Source organism: Nesoenas mayeri (assembly GCF_963082525.1).
Source record: "Nesoenas mayeri genome assembly, chromosome: 2".
NCBI lineage: Eukaryota > Metazoa > Chordata > Aves > Columbiformes > Columbidae > Nesoenas > Nesoenas mayeri.
The window spans coordinates 143,277,539-143,295,599 of record NC_137543.1 but is presented as its reverse complement, the minus strand read 5'-3'; the positions used below and the strand labels follow the sequence as shown (position 1 = coordinate 143,295,599).

Sequence of the window (18,061 nt, the reverse complement as noted above, 5' to 3'; positions counted from 1 at the left end):
GAGCATCCCTGGAAGACTAGCTTTCTGTAACACTTTAACTATGTTGTATACATACTATGTAGCATGCCTTTCAAATCAGTTTTTATTATCAGTCTGTCACCATTTACAACTACTCACCACAAAAGGAAAATAAATAAATAATAAATAAACAAGTAAATAGATAGATAGATAGATAGATAAATGGAAATCTCACCATGTCCAGTATCAGTTGTATGACCTCTGCCAGGGAGTCTCCTGTCAGGAGGAGCCTGCTCTTTCATTACGTTCCAGTTGGCATCAGGTATGGTTAGTGGCTTCCATCCACAGAGGTCAGTCTCAAAATCACATATAGTGTAATTAGCTGTTGGAATCAGAACATCAATAAGATATTGTTAAGCTGAACTAAATGCAACAGTTTAATGCCAGACCTATGGCTATTTTGTATTTGAATGTTCTTCAAGAACAAGTCTTCAAGAAGCACCAGTATGTTTCACTGAAATCCAGATTATTCAGATGGACAAAAGGTTCCAAACATACCAGTAACAGATCAGGCCAGACCTTCTCAATCAAACTCAGAAGCACAAAGTAAATCATCTATGACAGAATACTCTATATTGTATTAAAGATGAGACCTGTATGTAGGCTGTTGGTAGATTATGGAAGTAATATTTTTTTAAAAGATTAATTTTATTAGAAATTTAATTATGACTATGTGGAAAAAATCCAAATGTATTTAGTGCTTTAAATATGCTGAAAGTAAAGATAAATGAAGCTTTAACTTTCTTCTTGAAAATTAGATTTAAGTTTACGAATCATTTACGTCTCCTAGAAACTTTTATTACGAAGTAAAACACGATTTTCTTAGTTGGTATGGATTAGAACAACTTAAACTGTATAAAAATCTCACACACTCTTTCATTTTTTCAGAGAAATTAATTATTTTGATGAGAAAATAGTATAATCTGAGAGCTTTCTTTCCTAGTACAGAACAGCTTCTCAAAGAGCCACACGTAACTCTTTGAGTCACTTATTGCAATTGTAAAAATTGTTTTTGAACTATAGTTGGCACTTTCCAGACTTCATAGTACACTTATCCTACCATATCAGCCTCAGGCATGATTATACATATTACTCCAATTTTCAGATTGTACAAAACTAAAATTAAATGCATCTTTATTGAAGCACCAGGGTAGTAAAGCTCCATAGTGAAGGCCTTCTTGGTATAAACCCATTATTTAAGCACTTGACTCCTAAGATACAAAATAAATCACAAATATCAGTATATTTTATCTGGATTTACTATATACATTAAAATTCAATGAAGCATGCTTTTCTGTTTAGTACAATATTTTAGTTAAACATGAAGCTTGTTTAATGCCTTTAATTACAGAATTCTCATGCTTTTGACAAGGTATCTTGTTAATTAGACTTCAATTCCTAATACATTAAGGTAGAATATGCAAATTGATATCTAAGACTACGCTGTTTACTGTATGATAATTAATACTATGCCTAGGCATTGTGCTTTCCTTAGCTAAGCAGTCTTGAGAGAACCAATGTGACACCAAAAAGCAAACATTCTTTGCTTAAACATTTCTTTCCTATGTCCTCCCTAAACCCCACAAAAGGTTTTCATGTAAGAAGCTGACTGCAGTGACTGCACGCATATCCAAAAAGACATCAATAAATGACTACACGGAGACCAAGAACTCACTGTAACGTAAACTAAGCAACCAAAAAACCTGTTCCTGGAAGGAAAATGGCTGGTGAAAATTGAAACAATGGTTTAGATATGAAAAGGAAATCAAGGCGGTACTAATGATTCATATTTTACAGCTCAATAAGGTATGTAGCTTAGGAATTTTTTATTAGGTTGTCTGGGGTTTTTTTTTAATTGTTGCTTTTATGTAAACAAAGCTACTTAGGACCATGAGAAGAACCTGTGTCACAATATGAAGAACAATATCTTTCACGTCCTGATGACACCAGATTCGTTGTCATTTAATGTGTCTCAATACCAGACTCAGTTTTTTTCACTGGCTCATAGTGAAAAGCTGACTATTGAGGCTACATTTGCAAACCATATACTAAAAGAACCTGCGAAGCAGCAGGCTGTGGTCAGACAGAGCCCATCACTGCCCTTGATGCTCAACAGGAAAGAGAGAAGTCTGGGGAAATCATAATTTCTTACACTGGTAGCCACTAGTATAATTTCTTCTAATGCTATGTACTTAGAAAGAAACGTATAAACATCATGTGTTAGGTTGAATAGAGTAGGGGAAAAAAAAAAAAAAGATAGGCACACATACAAAAAGACAATTCCAAATCAAATTATTTTGCCCAGTCATTTTTTTCAAATTTCATTGTAGTCCAAACACAATTATAAAGGTAGGAAAAACATTCATGGTATTTGGTTTTTGGTGGTTTGTTTTGGTGTGGCTTTTGTTGTTGGGTTTTTTGTGTGGTTGGTGGGTTGGGATTTTTTTTTTTTTTTGGGGGGGGGGGGCAGTGAGGGGAAAAATAAAAAATGTTACTCTAGTTTGCTAAATGTGATAATGTTGAACACATTTTAGATGCTGCTATTTTTCCTTTTTATATCGCAACTATGCTTTTAAAATTATAAGCTCTATAAAAACATCCAATCATGCAGAAACAATGGGCCTGAGTCACTTACCAAGCCCAAGTGTTCCACCATATGTAGTTTATGGAAGTGATATTTTATTTTTAAAAGCATAAATATGCTAGGGAGCAAATAAATAGGCTATAAATGTGAGCGAAACCCAGTTGTTCAGACTTTCACTTAAATTTTATCCATACTTAATTCTGAAAACTTAAGGGGTGCTTGTAAATGTTTAATCAAGCTTGAAAAAAAAGATCTTTGCTTTGACTAAAACTCAAATGAGACAGTTTCTCAGTGTATTTTTTTATTGCTTGAACAATAATATACTCTGAAAAGTATTCCTTTCCCCCTAAACAGTGCATGATTGTTGTTATTCACAGCCCTTTTTTACATTTTTATTTGAAACTTCAGGTGATTTTAGGGAATGTTTTACTATCCATAGTTGGCAAATAATTGCCTGTACAACCTATATTTTCTAAGTCATACTGCAGTTAAGTTAAACAGAGCTAAAGCATATTTCTGGTATCTCATGCCCTTTCCTCAGGTACCTCTTCCCATCAGAGGTTATGGTTTTGATTTCACTGGGAAGATTTCACTGGATTCAGACTGCAGAAGGATTTTTCTACTGCAAAAGCAGTTAATTCTCATTTTTGGACATTTATCTATTTATTAAAAAAAAAAAGCAGGAAACAAAGCACATATTCCAAGATCATTGGGAGGTTCAATGGAAATGTTTTTCTTTGACTAGCTTACTCCATCCATCCCAGCTCCTCTTGATCCTCCTGGGGGAAGAACAAAGCAGTCCTGTCAGCTAGGCTGAGTTACCAGCCAATTAACGTTGCTTCAACTTTACTAACCTGCAACTAGATCAAGCTTTTCAATCCTACTCTGGCAGCTCAATCAAAGGAACAGAACTGAGGACACACAGCTTGTCTATCAGGTTGGTGTTTCCCTGACAAACAGTATCGAATGAGGAGAGCTCCTACCTTCACTTAGGGTGGCAGTACTCAAGTTCCTATGGAATTTGTAGTATAAACTATCTGTATGATCAATGACCAAAACATATCTGTGTGATTACTTTGTAATTAATATTTTGTCATTTCTGGCTAACATTTATTGTCATTTTGGGAAAAGGAAGGGCTACATACCTACCTTCTGACTGACTATCCATGTATATGCCCTATCAGTTTATGGTTAGTTTTATTTATCAATACTTTATTAAAGGATTAATGTAGAAAGATCACAGATGGCCATAGGTCATCTAGCCTGAACTTCCACATATCATAAGGCATTAGACAGATCTCTCATAACACCCTAGTCCCTCAGGTGAGTTGTCCTCGTCTCTTTCTGAAACTACAGTTACCTTGCTTACGGTCCAGAGACCGGTGCTGTTCAAAGAAACTCATGTCAACACTTTGTCTGCAGAGGACATGCTTACTTTGAGTCAACTGTTCTGATGAAAGACAAAGGCAATGCTACACAGTGGTCATAAGCAGGGAAGAAGTCTGTGAAAATAATACGGATGCAGCTTCTTTTTCTCAACATGTACGTACAAGATTGATGGACAATCACTCACAATTCCAGACAATTAATGTGTCTCAGGAAACAAAAATATGTAGTAAACCAGATGTTTCAGACTGAAAAATACTCCAGTCTACTTTAAAGCTGAATGGTAATGAAAAAATTTGCATACATGTTCAACTGCTATAGAAGTTTTCAAGAATTTGCCATTGTAAATTGCTATACTGTAAATGAAATGCAGTAAAAGGTACAAAGATTTAAAATTATACAAGTTTCCTTCATTCTATATATTTTCTATTAATAAATTATACACATGCTACGAAAGGCTGAGAATATTTAAGCTAATAATAGAGATGCTAAATTAAAACCAGAAGAGTTAAAGACAAGTGTTTTAAGGAAGTTTCTACTTAGGCTAAATGGAAGGTGACATTCTTTCAGAAACTGCTGTAGGATGATCCACTCCACAATCATTTTGAATTTATATAAATGCTGATAAGTAGGCAGTTTACAGAAACACCACTGTATCAAAGTGTAGTATCACTTGAAAATAGGAAGTACTTCCTAGATTTCTTGCCAGGTTGCTAAGATTCCTAGCTGCTTATTCATTTGTGAAGTTTATTATATATATTGCATATGTTATGTATGAATAATGTATAGTAAGAGTAAATATAGTGCTTGAAATATTTTGCATGGCATGTAGTGCAAAACTTCCTTTACATTAAGTAGGAAATAAAGAAAAGGCATCAGCATGAAAGACAGGTTTTTAATCCTTCAAACACTCTAAGTACTGTATCCCATTTTCTCTGTTTTGAATATGTTAACTAGTTTTTGATCTTTTATTATTAATCACTGTGAAATAAGGAGTTTAGAAGCAATCTCAAATAAGTGGTGTCAAGACATAATGAAAATTTAGAATTTAATACTAAAACCATTAATTTTATAATTTCTCACTTCATTAGATTCATTTATTTCAGTAAAACTACTCAAATAAAGGTTATTGCTCATGTACGTAAGCACTTCCTAGATAAATTCCTAATTTTTTGAGACAGATCCAAGAGTCTTCTACTTAAATACATATTCATATACAAATGGGCAGAGATCAAAAAGAAAGTTTAAGAAACATTGAAAACATATGTGTACTTATTCTTGTAATCAACTGTGTTATTGTAAGACCATTCATGCCATGATAACACCAGCAAGGAGAGATATTTTCCCTTCTCCATTAAAATGAAGCAAAGAGAAACCTCAAAGAAGAGGGAAATCAGTCACATTATTAATTATCAGCTGTCTTTGTTTTCATTCAGTCTGGAGATCTGTCAGCTCTTTCAGCACATAACAGTACTTCATCAAAGGAGAGTACTGAGGATGTGTCCAAGGATAGATCCTAAAGTATCTAAAAGAATAGAGGCTAAACTATGCACTACTGTACGAGATAGGAATTTTTTATTGAAAATTAATGCGAATTACTGTAGTGCACTCTGAATAGCATGGAGGACAGTTTCAATATCATGTGGAAAATGTACATAATTTGAGGAAAAGAACAAAGAACAGAAATAAAGGATGATTTTTCCTTTATGTCTCTTTTCTTCAAGACTGTAGAAACTGTCAGAAAGATGAATTTTCTAAGCCAAACAAACTGCTGAAGAGATAAATTCCACCTTTAGGGTCCTCTTTCCTGAAAAGGCGTGTATGAAGCATCTAGGACTAATATCAGCCATTAAAATGGATCCATCTTGGAAACAGTTATTGTTATTTTAAAGATGGCTATTTTTTTTTCTTTTCTTTGTTCTCAGCCAGTCAGAGCAACACACAACTACTGTGAATTCCTCATATTTTAGACAGCACTTTTTTCATACTTTTTTGAGAGGATGAATATACTTTTGAACACTGCTCCAGCAAAAGTGTACGTCTTTAACCTGCAAATGCCTCAACAGAGTGAAGCACAAAATCCCTATGTCTCAGGTTCAACTGAATGTGGTACTTTCTTTAATTTAAAATACACTAAGGATTAGTGGAGAATCAGTGCTACATAGTAAACCAAAGGTAACTGCAGAGGCAGTAGGACAGAGGAGTGCCGGGCAGTGCTAGGGTTCCGCACTGGCTGGACCTCCTGTCAGCATTTGCCCGAGCACCCTAATTCTGAAGATACCACAAAGGACAATGTTGAGATTCCCCAGACCAATCTGACTTTTCTTGCTTCTGTCCACTCTCCAGTTTTTCTAATCCATTCACATGAGCACAATGGAAGCAATATTCTCTAGATTGAGTCCAACTGTGATCTTTCTTTAAAATACTGACTATAACTAGGCTATTTGTTCATCTTTCAGCTACACAGTGCCAATGTTTAGTGTCTGACATACAGCCTTAAACCTACGCAAATATCACATCACATAATGCATTTTCTGTTAATACCTTACAGTCTAAATTAGAAAAGTGTTAAAACAAAGAATCCCAAGGCAGATTTTAATTCCTCCTGAACTGAGGAAGTAGAGGTTATAAACATTGTATGTAGGGAATACATTTAAGCAGAAATATGCAAATGTTACATTTCTGCAGACATTTTAAAAGTTACTGTGTGGATCCAAAACATATTGCTGAGGCGAGAGAGATAAATAGAAAGCAATGGGAAAAAGAAAAATACATGACAGAAAATGCTGTGACCTAACCTGTACATCATTAAATATTCTGGGGAAAATAAGCTGTATAAATAATAACTAAGTTTTCTAGCCATTTCTTGGATAGACCTGTTTAGGTTTCACAATACTCTTCAGCACAATATCCTTCTAAAGCAATGTAATTCACTTACAGCAGGCTGCAGGACCCTCATCGCTGCCATCTGAACAATCTGGGTGAGAGTCACAGGCTGATCCAGGCTCCGTCAACTGTCCATCAGCACAGATGAATTCTTCTACGGAGCAAAAACCTTGTGGCTCTGATGATGTAGTGTCCAAGAGCTGGATGTTATTCAGACAGATGAAACTTGCCCTGTTCTGGAGTGTTCCTTTAAACATAAGCTGTAGATTGTTACAGTCAAAATAATTGCATTACAGACAACAAACTGTTTTTTATTTCCATAAAACAGTAATGTCCTATGTGTAAAAAGCACTGGATACTCTCCATTACAAAACTATGTAACATTTTAAATGATAAGCTGTAATTTTGTATAACTACCTGAGGTTGAATTTTCTGAAATTTTTTACTAGAATGGTTAGATGAATTCTAATAATGAAGTTAAGTAAAAGTCCATTTTAAAGAAAAAAAATCCCAATATCATAACTATTTGGCTAAAAATTGCAATGCCTCAGTGCTTTAGAACAGTGACCTGAAATGTAATATCCTAAAGACTCCATCTTCTGCTCTGAAGTATCTTCATAACATAATTTTTCAGATGCCCAAGAGAAAAAATTTTGGTTACACTCACTCGTGAATAAAATGGGCTAGGGACTCTCCTCAGACACCAAATGGCAGAGCATAGCTTAACAACCGATATCTCTTTCTACATCTAGTCTGTGCAGTGGGATTGGTTCCTGCTTGCTGATAACCCTTGAACTGTTCCAGACACTGACTGGGAGATGGCCGATTTGCTTGAGTGAAAAACTTGCTAGGGACTATGTTCATGTTTTCACTATATGGGCTATCATATGCCAATCCTTGGGCATGTGCCCTGGCTCTGCTTATTTTACTATTATTGGCATAGACATAGAAATTCAGGAACATTTATCTCTCTGACAGCACTCCCTTAGAGCTGACCAGATTTGACATAAGCTGATTTAAAGCAATTAAGCTTCTGAAGAACATCCCTTGTTCCTGGCCACCGTGGAGCCCAGGTCTGCTGGGTCTCAAAGTAAGGGGATTACCCCACTTATGCTCTCCAAGTTTCTTTCACCTGAGCTAAAGCAACAAACAGGAGGAAACAAGCTTGGATTAATCAGAAAGTTTAAGACTGCAATGAAAAAAAGCACTGAAAGACAAGAGCAGGAGTTAGAGACATAAATCAAATATGGAGTAGTGCGTTTTAACAGGCTGGAACACGACCAGAACATGAGTCTTAGAAAGTCTCAGTGCAAGAGGCAGGAGGCACGATGGAAGGAAATATAGACAAGAGTGTCCAACAAAACAGAAGTAAACTAGAAGAGATGTGGCTGAGGGCATAAACAGTAGGGTCTAACACACTCCCCAAAGCCTGGGAATTTGGTTCGAGTGACAACGTATGGCATCTTCCTAAGAAATAAGAATGATCTATATAATTATCTTCCACTAGAGACAATCTCTTCAAAATGACAAAAGACTTCAAATACCGCCTGTTCTCGATCAGTTCAAAGAGCAGATCACTATGCTGAAAACATTACATAGTCACTTAACTAAAGATAGTGTCTTTCCTTCCCCAAGCACTAATAATCCTTGCTGATTTTGTACAAGAATGCATAGTTTTGGATTTCTATATATATACTGCAGTTGCCTTTTGTTTACTTATTTTTAGATACTATAGATAGTCTCACTACATATCTGGTTATTTCTTCACACTTTTCCTTTTGGGAAAAGAAGAGAAAGGCAACTTATAACCTGCTATCTTGCTGAAATTCATTCATTCTAATAAATGTCAGAACATCAGTTCCTGAAGCAGGCTTAGTCTTCATCCTCTTGAAGAGATTACATTTTCAGCTAATTGTTGAGAAAATAAGATATGATGGTTATTTACAGAATTAAGAAAAAAATGCAAATGTAAAATTACTAAAAATAGAAACTTGTAAATTCATATAAAAATTAAGTAGCTGCATCTTTGTGTTCTTCTCCGTGCCTGAAAATTCAAAGGGAAAATATTCTCTCACAATTACTTGTTTACATCTTTTCACTAAAATCCCACAAACATTGTTCACATTTTCTCACTTAATAGCGTTGATATCTAAATGAGTTGGTAACACCTAAGATAGACTCAGGTGACTAACTAATATATGGTGAGATTTCTATTCATTTTCTTGCATCTTATTAAAGACCAGCAGCTTCAACACATGATGTTTGTGTAGATGGTTTTTGAGCTATAACTAGACTTCTACTTGCAATGAAGAACAGCAAGACCTTCAGAAACATATATTTTTAACAATTTTTTAAGTTTCTTAGAAACTTTATAAACAATAAGGTAAAGCATCTTCAAAAATTGACCATGTGCATTTTTCATTCATACCTTCAGTTTTTCTAGTTCTGTTGGTAGCTGTATATCTACTTGGACCCATTCCTTCTTAGTCATGATGTTGGTTTCCCACAAGACACGTTCCTCCTGTAAAACGTAAAATATGATGTTATAAAGCTGATTTTTGTATCTCTATAAATTATCAAGGCCATTTTTTGTTCTCAATATTTTAGTATCCTAGCTAAAGATCCACCGTGTACAAAACTTTTCTATGTGAGGAGATCGAGATTCACATATTCATTTGCAATCTTTGCACTGAAATCTATGGGAGAGAGGGGAAACAAGACATGTTTACTGTGATTAAACAGGCTAATAATATAATTATTAGGGGTCAGCTTGGTAGAATTAAAGTGAACTAATATGTAAATTAAACCATGTTATTTCTGAATTTAACAATATGTTTCTATGATGGTCTCTACATTAGTTTCTTTTTAATAAATAACTGCTTATATTATGTTGTGTTACGATTAGATCTCATTTTCTTAGAACTGAATTTGGCATCTGTCAAAATTACTGAATAAACTGTGTTAAAACTTTATTTTTTTTAATCTGTAAGACAAGCAGGTGTAGTAGTACCCAACAAGCCCTAGTTATGTTCTGAGTCACCTCAATCTCCATTCTCACTCCACCTCCTAAGGCTAATAGCAAGAGTTCAAAATATGGTAAGGCTCCCTTTATGCAAGCACTCCAAGCCCTTTTGGTTCAACAGTCTGACAAAATCAGATAATGTTCATTCTGTTTCTGGTCATGATCCTAACTGGAACATGCTGAGGCCAGCATAAAGAAATATAGAAATGTGAACTTCATATCCTAAATAAAATCTTTTCAAGAATCATCTCCAAAATAAGGCAAAACCAGGAAGACAGAAAAAAAAAGGCAAGAAAAGTTAACACAGGCTATACATACAAACAGACTTACCATTACAAGAACCAATAGTGAGATTCATTTTAGGATACTGTGCAAAGTACTAGTCATAACTTTTCCACAAAGGATATTACAGAATTAGAGGTAGTTCAGAAAAAGATGCATATCAGGATAAGAGAAATGGAAAGTCTTTTCTATGGAGAGAAATCAAAAGGATGAAAACAGTTTACCTTACAGGAGATGTAAGGTATGGGGGGATGTGATAGATATGTGAAATATTATCATTGCTATAAAAAAGGACAGCTATCTTTTTTCCTGTCTTGCGATATAAAGAAGAGGAGGAAGATGTTGTCTGCTTGATAGACCAAAAGCTCTGAGCCAGCAGAACTACACTGATATGATTTGTGACAAGTAACCAATTACTTAAGCTCCTTTCCTATCAAGGTTTCAACTGTTACAATACATTAACAAAGCTGGAAGACTAAATCTCTATTAAACATATATATGAAGATCAGTTTTGGAAAACTGCAAGATACAACCAAGGCCTAATTCCAAACACTAAATAACAAAAAAGATCAAATTTGGATAAACCACATGATGTACTTCATTTGAGAAATAAGAGCCAGTTCTGAGTTTCCACATCAGTAAAGGATATAAGAATTTGTCAACTTGATCATGTGATAGATATTCAGCAAAAGTCTTTCAATGTTGAGGACACTTCATTTTGTATAAACTGGCTTAATTTGTTAAATACTTCACCTTCCAAATAAAATCTATTAATGTTATTAGCCACAGTAGCCACATCTAAGACAAAGATAAGGATAATCTACTAAAAACCATACTGCCTGTTAGGTTAAATTCATAGCCTGTGGTTAAGTGTCTGCTTTTAGAAATATTTTAATCAACATATTCCCCCACACATGCACATGTGAATGCTGCAAATATAATTGTATACCTTTTTGAAACACTCTATATTTGCTGTTTATATGATTGAATGTATCTGGATACTGTAATTTTATTCGTGTTTAATTAACAGCTTAGATACCCATCCCCATGACCATCTTTCTCACAGATTTATTTTAATAAAAGAAGCTTGTGGCACTAAACTTGACTTTTCTGTGCATAATCCACTATCCAGACTTTCTAGGGCTGTTTTTACACTGAGAGCTGTAAATCAACACAGATGCAACAAGTTTTTAGTATTCATCCTGTTTGTCAGATTCTTCCACCTCTTTGGTACAAATGTGTTAATCCTCTCGCACATTCCTTGCATCTCTGGCCTTCTTTTAAAACGTTGAATGTATTGCTTTTCCAGTACTTTCCCTCTAGATATATTTTGGTGACACAGGAGAATGGTTGGTCAAAATACCTTCACTCTGTTCCCTTTATTGTGGTATATTACTACCTATAAACATTTTTTGTAAAGCTAAAGTAGATAAGAAGTGTTTTTTTTTTCCAGCAGTGTTTGTTTTGTTTTATTGTTTTCAGATAATGCTACTCAGAAATGAAGGATGGAATAGGCAATCATGACTTATTTTTATCAACTCCATTTATAAAACTCAATCTTTTTTTTTTTGTTTTATTTTTGACATTACTCTACAGTTACATTCACTGCTGTGCAACTGCACTCATTTTGTTCCTGCTTCTCTCATTTCAGAGGTGATTAATGGATCACCTTTAACTTCTGTAGAGGAATGTACATGCATAGTTTTTGCAAGTGTTGCTGAAAACTTACAGAAATTTTGTGCATTAGGGTACAAAAATGCTTGCATATATAGACATCAGTTGAAATTATCTTTTGTAGTTTAATTTCCATCTGTTTTGTATGCCATACAAGATATAAAGATTTAGAAGATAAAAGGATGAAGTAAGAACCCATTACTTAATGGGAGGAATGAGCAAGTAGTGAATAGCGAAGATTGACTGAATATAACATTATGTTCCTTGGTTCCAGTTCTCACAGAAAAATTTATAATTTATCAGACAGCTAATATTGTTAATATTTTCTGTTAATAAGACAGTTAATGGAAAATGTGAATGCAAACATGGACAGGAATAATGTTACAAATATATATATGGCAAAAGTATTGACACTGGAAGAGAACCAGGAAGATTTAAGTAAAGGTTACATAATAGAAGGGATATTTTATCATCAACAACTAACTTGAAGAACCTGAGGAGAATGGGATAACAAACTATATATATCACAATTCAGGGAAAAATATAAACTATGCAATTATAGCTAGGCAGCTGAAAGTTGACAGCTCATAAGACATTGGAACAAATTGCTAAGAATAATCTTGTAAGCAGCTAGAGAATTAGGACATGAGAAACTTACATTAGCTGCTTCTGATGAAAAGTAAGTCATGTTTAGCCAGTGTATTTTTTCATGGTAAACAAACTTGAAAAAGTAGAAACTACATTACTTTATTAAGGTTTGAACATAATCACATCACATATTCTTCAAGCAAATGGAGGAGATTTTGTGCAGATATAATCACTGTAAAATGGGAGTACAAAAAGTAGTGTGACCTTATTTAAAAGAAGATGTGTCAATAGTTTTTTACCAAACTAAAATAAAATGATAATAGGGCTCTGCACAGGTCTGTTCCAGGACATGACATAATTATTGTGCTAACTCTTTGGATAGTGGAATGAAAATTATTTTTTTAAAAAATGTGAATAATACTAAATTGAGAGGAATTACAAGACACCAATAGAATTTAAAATCACCTCAGTATACAAAAAAAAATAAAATTCAAACCAATGACACAAAGTTCAAAGACATATGAATCACAGTTAGGAAAGAAAAATCAAATTATCAAATGCAGTAATATTGAACAAAGAGTGACTTTGCTCAGCCATCAATAAAACAGGAAAAGTTCTGAAGATCATTGTGGACTGCAAGTTAAATATAAGACAACAACAGGTTACTGTTGACAAAGAGAGTACATTTTCCCTTTCCTTCTTCATACTCAAGTGAAATTTAAATTCCATTTCTTCCAACTGATGTTATAATGTCTATATTAGAAAATATGTCCGCTCATCTCTGACCTCTCTGTTTAAAGTGTAAGGAAGGCTAGGGATATATCTGCAACTTCGATGGTGCTTGTCTTCTAAGACCTGTACTGAGAACTGTACATGAAATACAATCCACTCTCTGCATCAGGCTTGTCAGTACTGGGAAACAGCAGGAGTTATTCAGACATAAGAGGTTCTGACCATTAAAAATGGTAAAAGGGGTGCATGGAAACTGCATGGTACCAGACCATCCAATTGAGCAGTTATTTTGAATAATAGCCTCTAGGAGACCAGATCTGTTTTTCTTCTAGGGTCAGAGCCATCACTTGGATCTCACTTCTGTTTCTCAGCATATGGTTAGTTTTGAAGATTCATTTGCTTTTCATAAGCAACCTAACAATTAAGAAGCAAAATGAGTAAAAGCTACCCCCTCAACTTCATTTTAGTTTGGAAATTCTTAAATATGAGTCTGTAGGATTTTTGTTTTGAAGTTACCAGCAGAAGCTTATGTTTCTAAAGGTTTTTCTGGCCAATTTTGCAGTATGATTAACTCATAGCAGCTTTAAACAAGTGTACATGCAAAAAATACACTTCTGACTGAAGGAAAAATTCATCAAAACAACTAAGATAAGCTGTGGAAACAGAATAGACAGAACTGATGTAATAACTGCCAAAAATGTTATTCTAATGCGTATGTAAGGAACTGAGAATCAATTAATTGAATTTAGGCTCTCATTTCTATGAGTTCAAATGCCAGTTCTCATGTTTTTGACTCACATGATTTGATCTGTTTTTAGGGAAACAAAATTCTTAAATTGGATCCATTGATACTATGTAGATGAACCACTGAAAATAGTATTCATATAACAAAAAATGAGCAAGACCTGTTTTCATGAATACTTGCAGACACAGTAGGAAAGAAATAAGATGTTTCCATTGTCTGCTCCTATACTTAGACCCCTTGATAGTGTTACACTTCAGGTTTTTTAAGCACCTTATCTTTGTAAATGAAGTGGATTTCTCTTTTTAAATACTTGTATTGTTGGGTGAAAACAATTCAAGTCCAGCATCAAGATATGAGAACCGTTACCTTAATGGGACAAGCTGTACTGCTTGTTTTTTCATTAAGTAGCAGTACAATAGCATCAATATTAAATTATTAAACACGTCTTTCGAAAGGGAATATTCCAACAGCAGAAAGCCCTCACAAAGCAAGAGAGGTAAGAAACATGGAAATAGTTGTAATTGCTCAAATGGCATTTGTATTTCAGTTTGACATGGCTATTTTACCTACCAATAGAAGTTGAGGAATAGAAAAATTATTCTCAAAAACACAGGGAAAGCAAATTATAGAATCATAGATTCATTTAGGCAGCAGAAGACCTTTAAAATCAGGGAGTTAAAATGTTAACCTAGCACTGTCAAGTCTACCTCTAAACCACATCCTTAAGCACCACATCTACACGTCCTTTAAACATCTCCAGGGGTGGTGACTCCAGCACTTCTTAGGGCAACCTGTTGCAATGCCTTATAACCTTTCCATGAAGAAATTTTTCCTCCTATCCAACTTAGACTTACCCTGGTGCAACTTCAGGCCATTTCTTCTTGTCCTCTCACTCACTACTTGGGAGAACAGACCTTTCAGGTAGTTGTAGACAGCAGTAAGGTCTCCCATCAGCCTCCTTTTCTCCAGCTTAAACAACCGCAGTTCCCTCAGCCAATCCTCATAAGGCTTGTGCTCCACTCCCCTCATCAGCTTCGTCACCATTCTCTGAACTCTCTCCAACACCTCAATGTCTTTCTCATAGTGAATGGCACAACACTGAACACAGAATTCAAGGTCTAGCTTCACTAGCACCAAGTATGATAATTTCCCTCATCCTGCTGGCCACACTATTTCTGATACAACCCAGGATGTTGTTGTCCTTTTGGCCACCTGGATGCACTGCTGGCTCATGTTCAGCTGGCTGTTGCCCAACACCACCAGATTATTTTTCACCGGGCAACTTTCCAGAAACTCTTCTCTGAGCCTGTAGCGTTGCACAGGGTTGTTGTGATCTAAATGCAGGACCTATCACAAGCCATCATTAAGCTCTAGACAATCAAAACACTCCATAACATACAGGGCTACCCCCTATTCCTCTCCTACCTTGCCTATGATTTCTAGTCATCCTTTGCAGTGATCCGGTTGTGTGAGCCAGGTGGCTAAACAAGAGAGCTTTCCAGACATTCTAAGCCAGCAACTTTCCTTTTTTTCTCTATCACCAGAGAGAAAAGCACAGCTTAAGCCTTCCTGCCACTTATTTTCCCATTTCAAGAATGGGAGGAAGGCTAGAAAAGCTGCTACTATGGATTTTTCTCTTGAAATCCCCAAATTGTTTAATTCTGTAACAGCTAGGGTTTGTCCTTAAAGTCTTATTGCAAAACATCCACCCAACAAATTAGTTTATAGCTAAGATGGCCAATACGCAGGTTTTGTGATTAGCTGAGAGGCCAATATCCAGATTTTACAATTGCATAGATCAGTGAAATGATACAAAGTTACTTTATTACACAAGCTGTCTTAGGGGATAGGCATGTGCTAGCAGGCATATTTCATCTCGTTTTGGCTGGTAACACCTGGGCTGCCATATCTTTACCCTTTCAAAATGAATGCATATTTCTTCTTACCTGATTAGTAAACAGTACCACTTTGAGAACGCTGCTATCTGCCATGGAGTAATGAAACTGAAAATGGCAATTCTTGCTGGAACAATGACACATGGAGCTGTTAAGATAAGCACTTTTATATAATGCATTGTCATCAGCTTCTAACCAGTGAAAATGGCCTGGGAAAAAACAAAAAAAAAAAGTGCATTTTTTAACAAAACATATATTTTTCTTGGTCTTTGGAAATAAGGATTGTTTTCCTGTATATTAAACCATAGACCAAATCAAACAATAGAATATGATTGTCATGCTGATTATGATACTTTCATGTCATCTAAGTGTTTTCGATTAAAAAGATAGCTATATATCTTCATTTGACTCACAGAATTACATCATTTGACAGTATCGTGAAGTTATCTTTGCAGCTTAAAAGCTGTAAGCAGTCCCACATTCAGGTCAGCCTCCTTACATTTACAACCATTGAAGACTTAATCGCAAATATATTTGGAAACTGGATTTTACTTTTCCACTATGGTTTCCAGGGAATACATTTTTATAGTAATATTTCTGTAGACTTTTCAAAAAAAAAAAAAAAAAAGAAAGAAAGGGGGGGAAGTATTCTGCCTTACTGCTACAGGAGGTAGTAGCATCTCTACCATGTAATCAAGGTCTTTACTTCTCAGCCAGAATTTCTGCAAGAAAATGTTGGAAACATATTGTCTTCCCATCTGAAGCAGAAAAGCAATTTGTGCTCTTCTTGACCTACTGCCCCTTGCAAAGCATTCCTATAGAGATCTATAAGAGTACTCCATCTCCTCCACAGTGTCTTTTATTTGTCGGAAATAAAAAGGCTAAATACTTTTTATCAAATATATCAGGTCTTCTCCTTGTCACAGAATATTCTTCTGTCTTCTGAAGCACCTATTATAGTAATAAACGGGGACTGATTAAAGGTCTTAAGTCCACTTTTCTGTGTTCATGCCTCTAAATACGACTTATCTCAACTGCAGATGTAACACAGTTTACTTCAAGCTGAAGGGAGAAAGAGTCATTTCACAAGGAAAGTGTTTAATTTTTATAAGAGACCACATTCTTTTCCTTTTGTTGCTATTTTACTCTTTGTGGTTACACTGAAATACATGGCTGCAATTTCATTGGAATTAGGTTTGCAATTTCATATTACAGCAGCTAACCTTGATATAAGGAAATATTACAGGTTTAACCCAGCATTATGTTTGCAAAGGTCAACAAATCATCTATACTTCTATTGCTACTGTCTTCTGCATCAGAGAAATATTCACCAACATTAGAATTGACGCTATCAGTTCTTTGTCTACCTTCGGAATTCTCTGATGTCATTATAAAACCAAACAAGTTTATTTTCTGAGCCTAATGATAATGAAAATTATTTGTTCTCTTTCAATTTAAGTTCCTGAATTTTTAAAAACAGACCAAAGTGAAGCTGGCAAGATTTTTAGATATGAAAGCAAGTGAACAGCACTAGAGTAACAGAAGTTCTATGAAACATCCAGAATGATCATGTGTCCACAAGGGATACTGACTGCTCTTTAGGGCATGCATTTTACACAAGTATTGTGAATGCTTCTGAAAAAAATTGAAGCCTACTTTCAGAAATGAAAACTCCAGGAACTCCTGTCCTGGAAATACAGGTTTTCTATTTTTATTTTTTCCCATCTTCTCTATAGCCTGTAAAAGTAGAACTGACAGTTTAACTGGAGAGGCAATAAACTATACTAAAGTACTTATTTGTTTCCCCTTTTCCAAGGAATATTTTTTTTAATTACCTTTAGCAAACAGCTATTGAGTAGCTTTCTAAATATTAATGATATTAGGAAGGTTTTTCTTTAATTTCTTACAAACTTTGCTCTTCTCTAAGGTCTGAATTTCCCTGAGTGCAATACACTGCATAGTATATTACTGTCTTTATACTCTGACCTTCTTTATATCTTGTTCTCTTGAATTTTCATGACTTTCTGTTTCTGAAGTGCCAAACTTCACCATGTTTTTAGAAGTAGAATAGGAATCCTAGAAAAAACACTTCATTCCTGCCAATGTGGTAGTAGGGCTATTGAGTCATGGAGATATGTGTGTTTCTGGTGAGAGATGATGGGATCCTTGCCAGGATAAAGAATGCAGCCTTTAATATCTTTCCATAAAGCCTTTTATTTTCCCCACATGGCTGCTTAATCAGGTGCTAA

At 35.0% G+C, this 18,061-nt stretch overlaps 1 protein-coding gene across 1 annotated transcript in view; it reads right to left on the bottom strand.

Moving 5' to 3' along the window:
* MALRD1 (MAM and LDL receptor class A domain containing 1) overlaps positions 1-18,061 on the bottom strand; it is a gene marked incomplete at both ends in the record, with an annotated part of 247,721 nt that overhangs the window by 208,974 nt on the left and 20,686 nt on the right. Inside the window, 4 exons of the mRNA XM_080364215.1 lie at positions 194-340; positions 6,927-7,134; positions 9,303-9,395; positions 15,864-16,021. Of these exons, the coding sequence (XP_080220341.1) occupies positions 194-340; positions 6,927-7,134; positions 9,303-9,395; positions 15,864-16,021 (606 nt within the window). The remainder of the gene's footprint in view (positions 1-193; positions 341-6,926; positions 7,135-9,302; positions 9,396-15,863; positions 16,022-18,061) is intronic.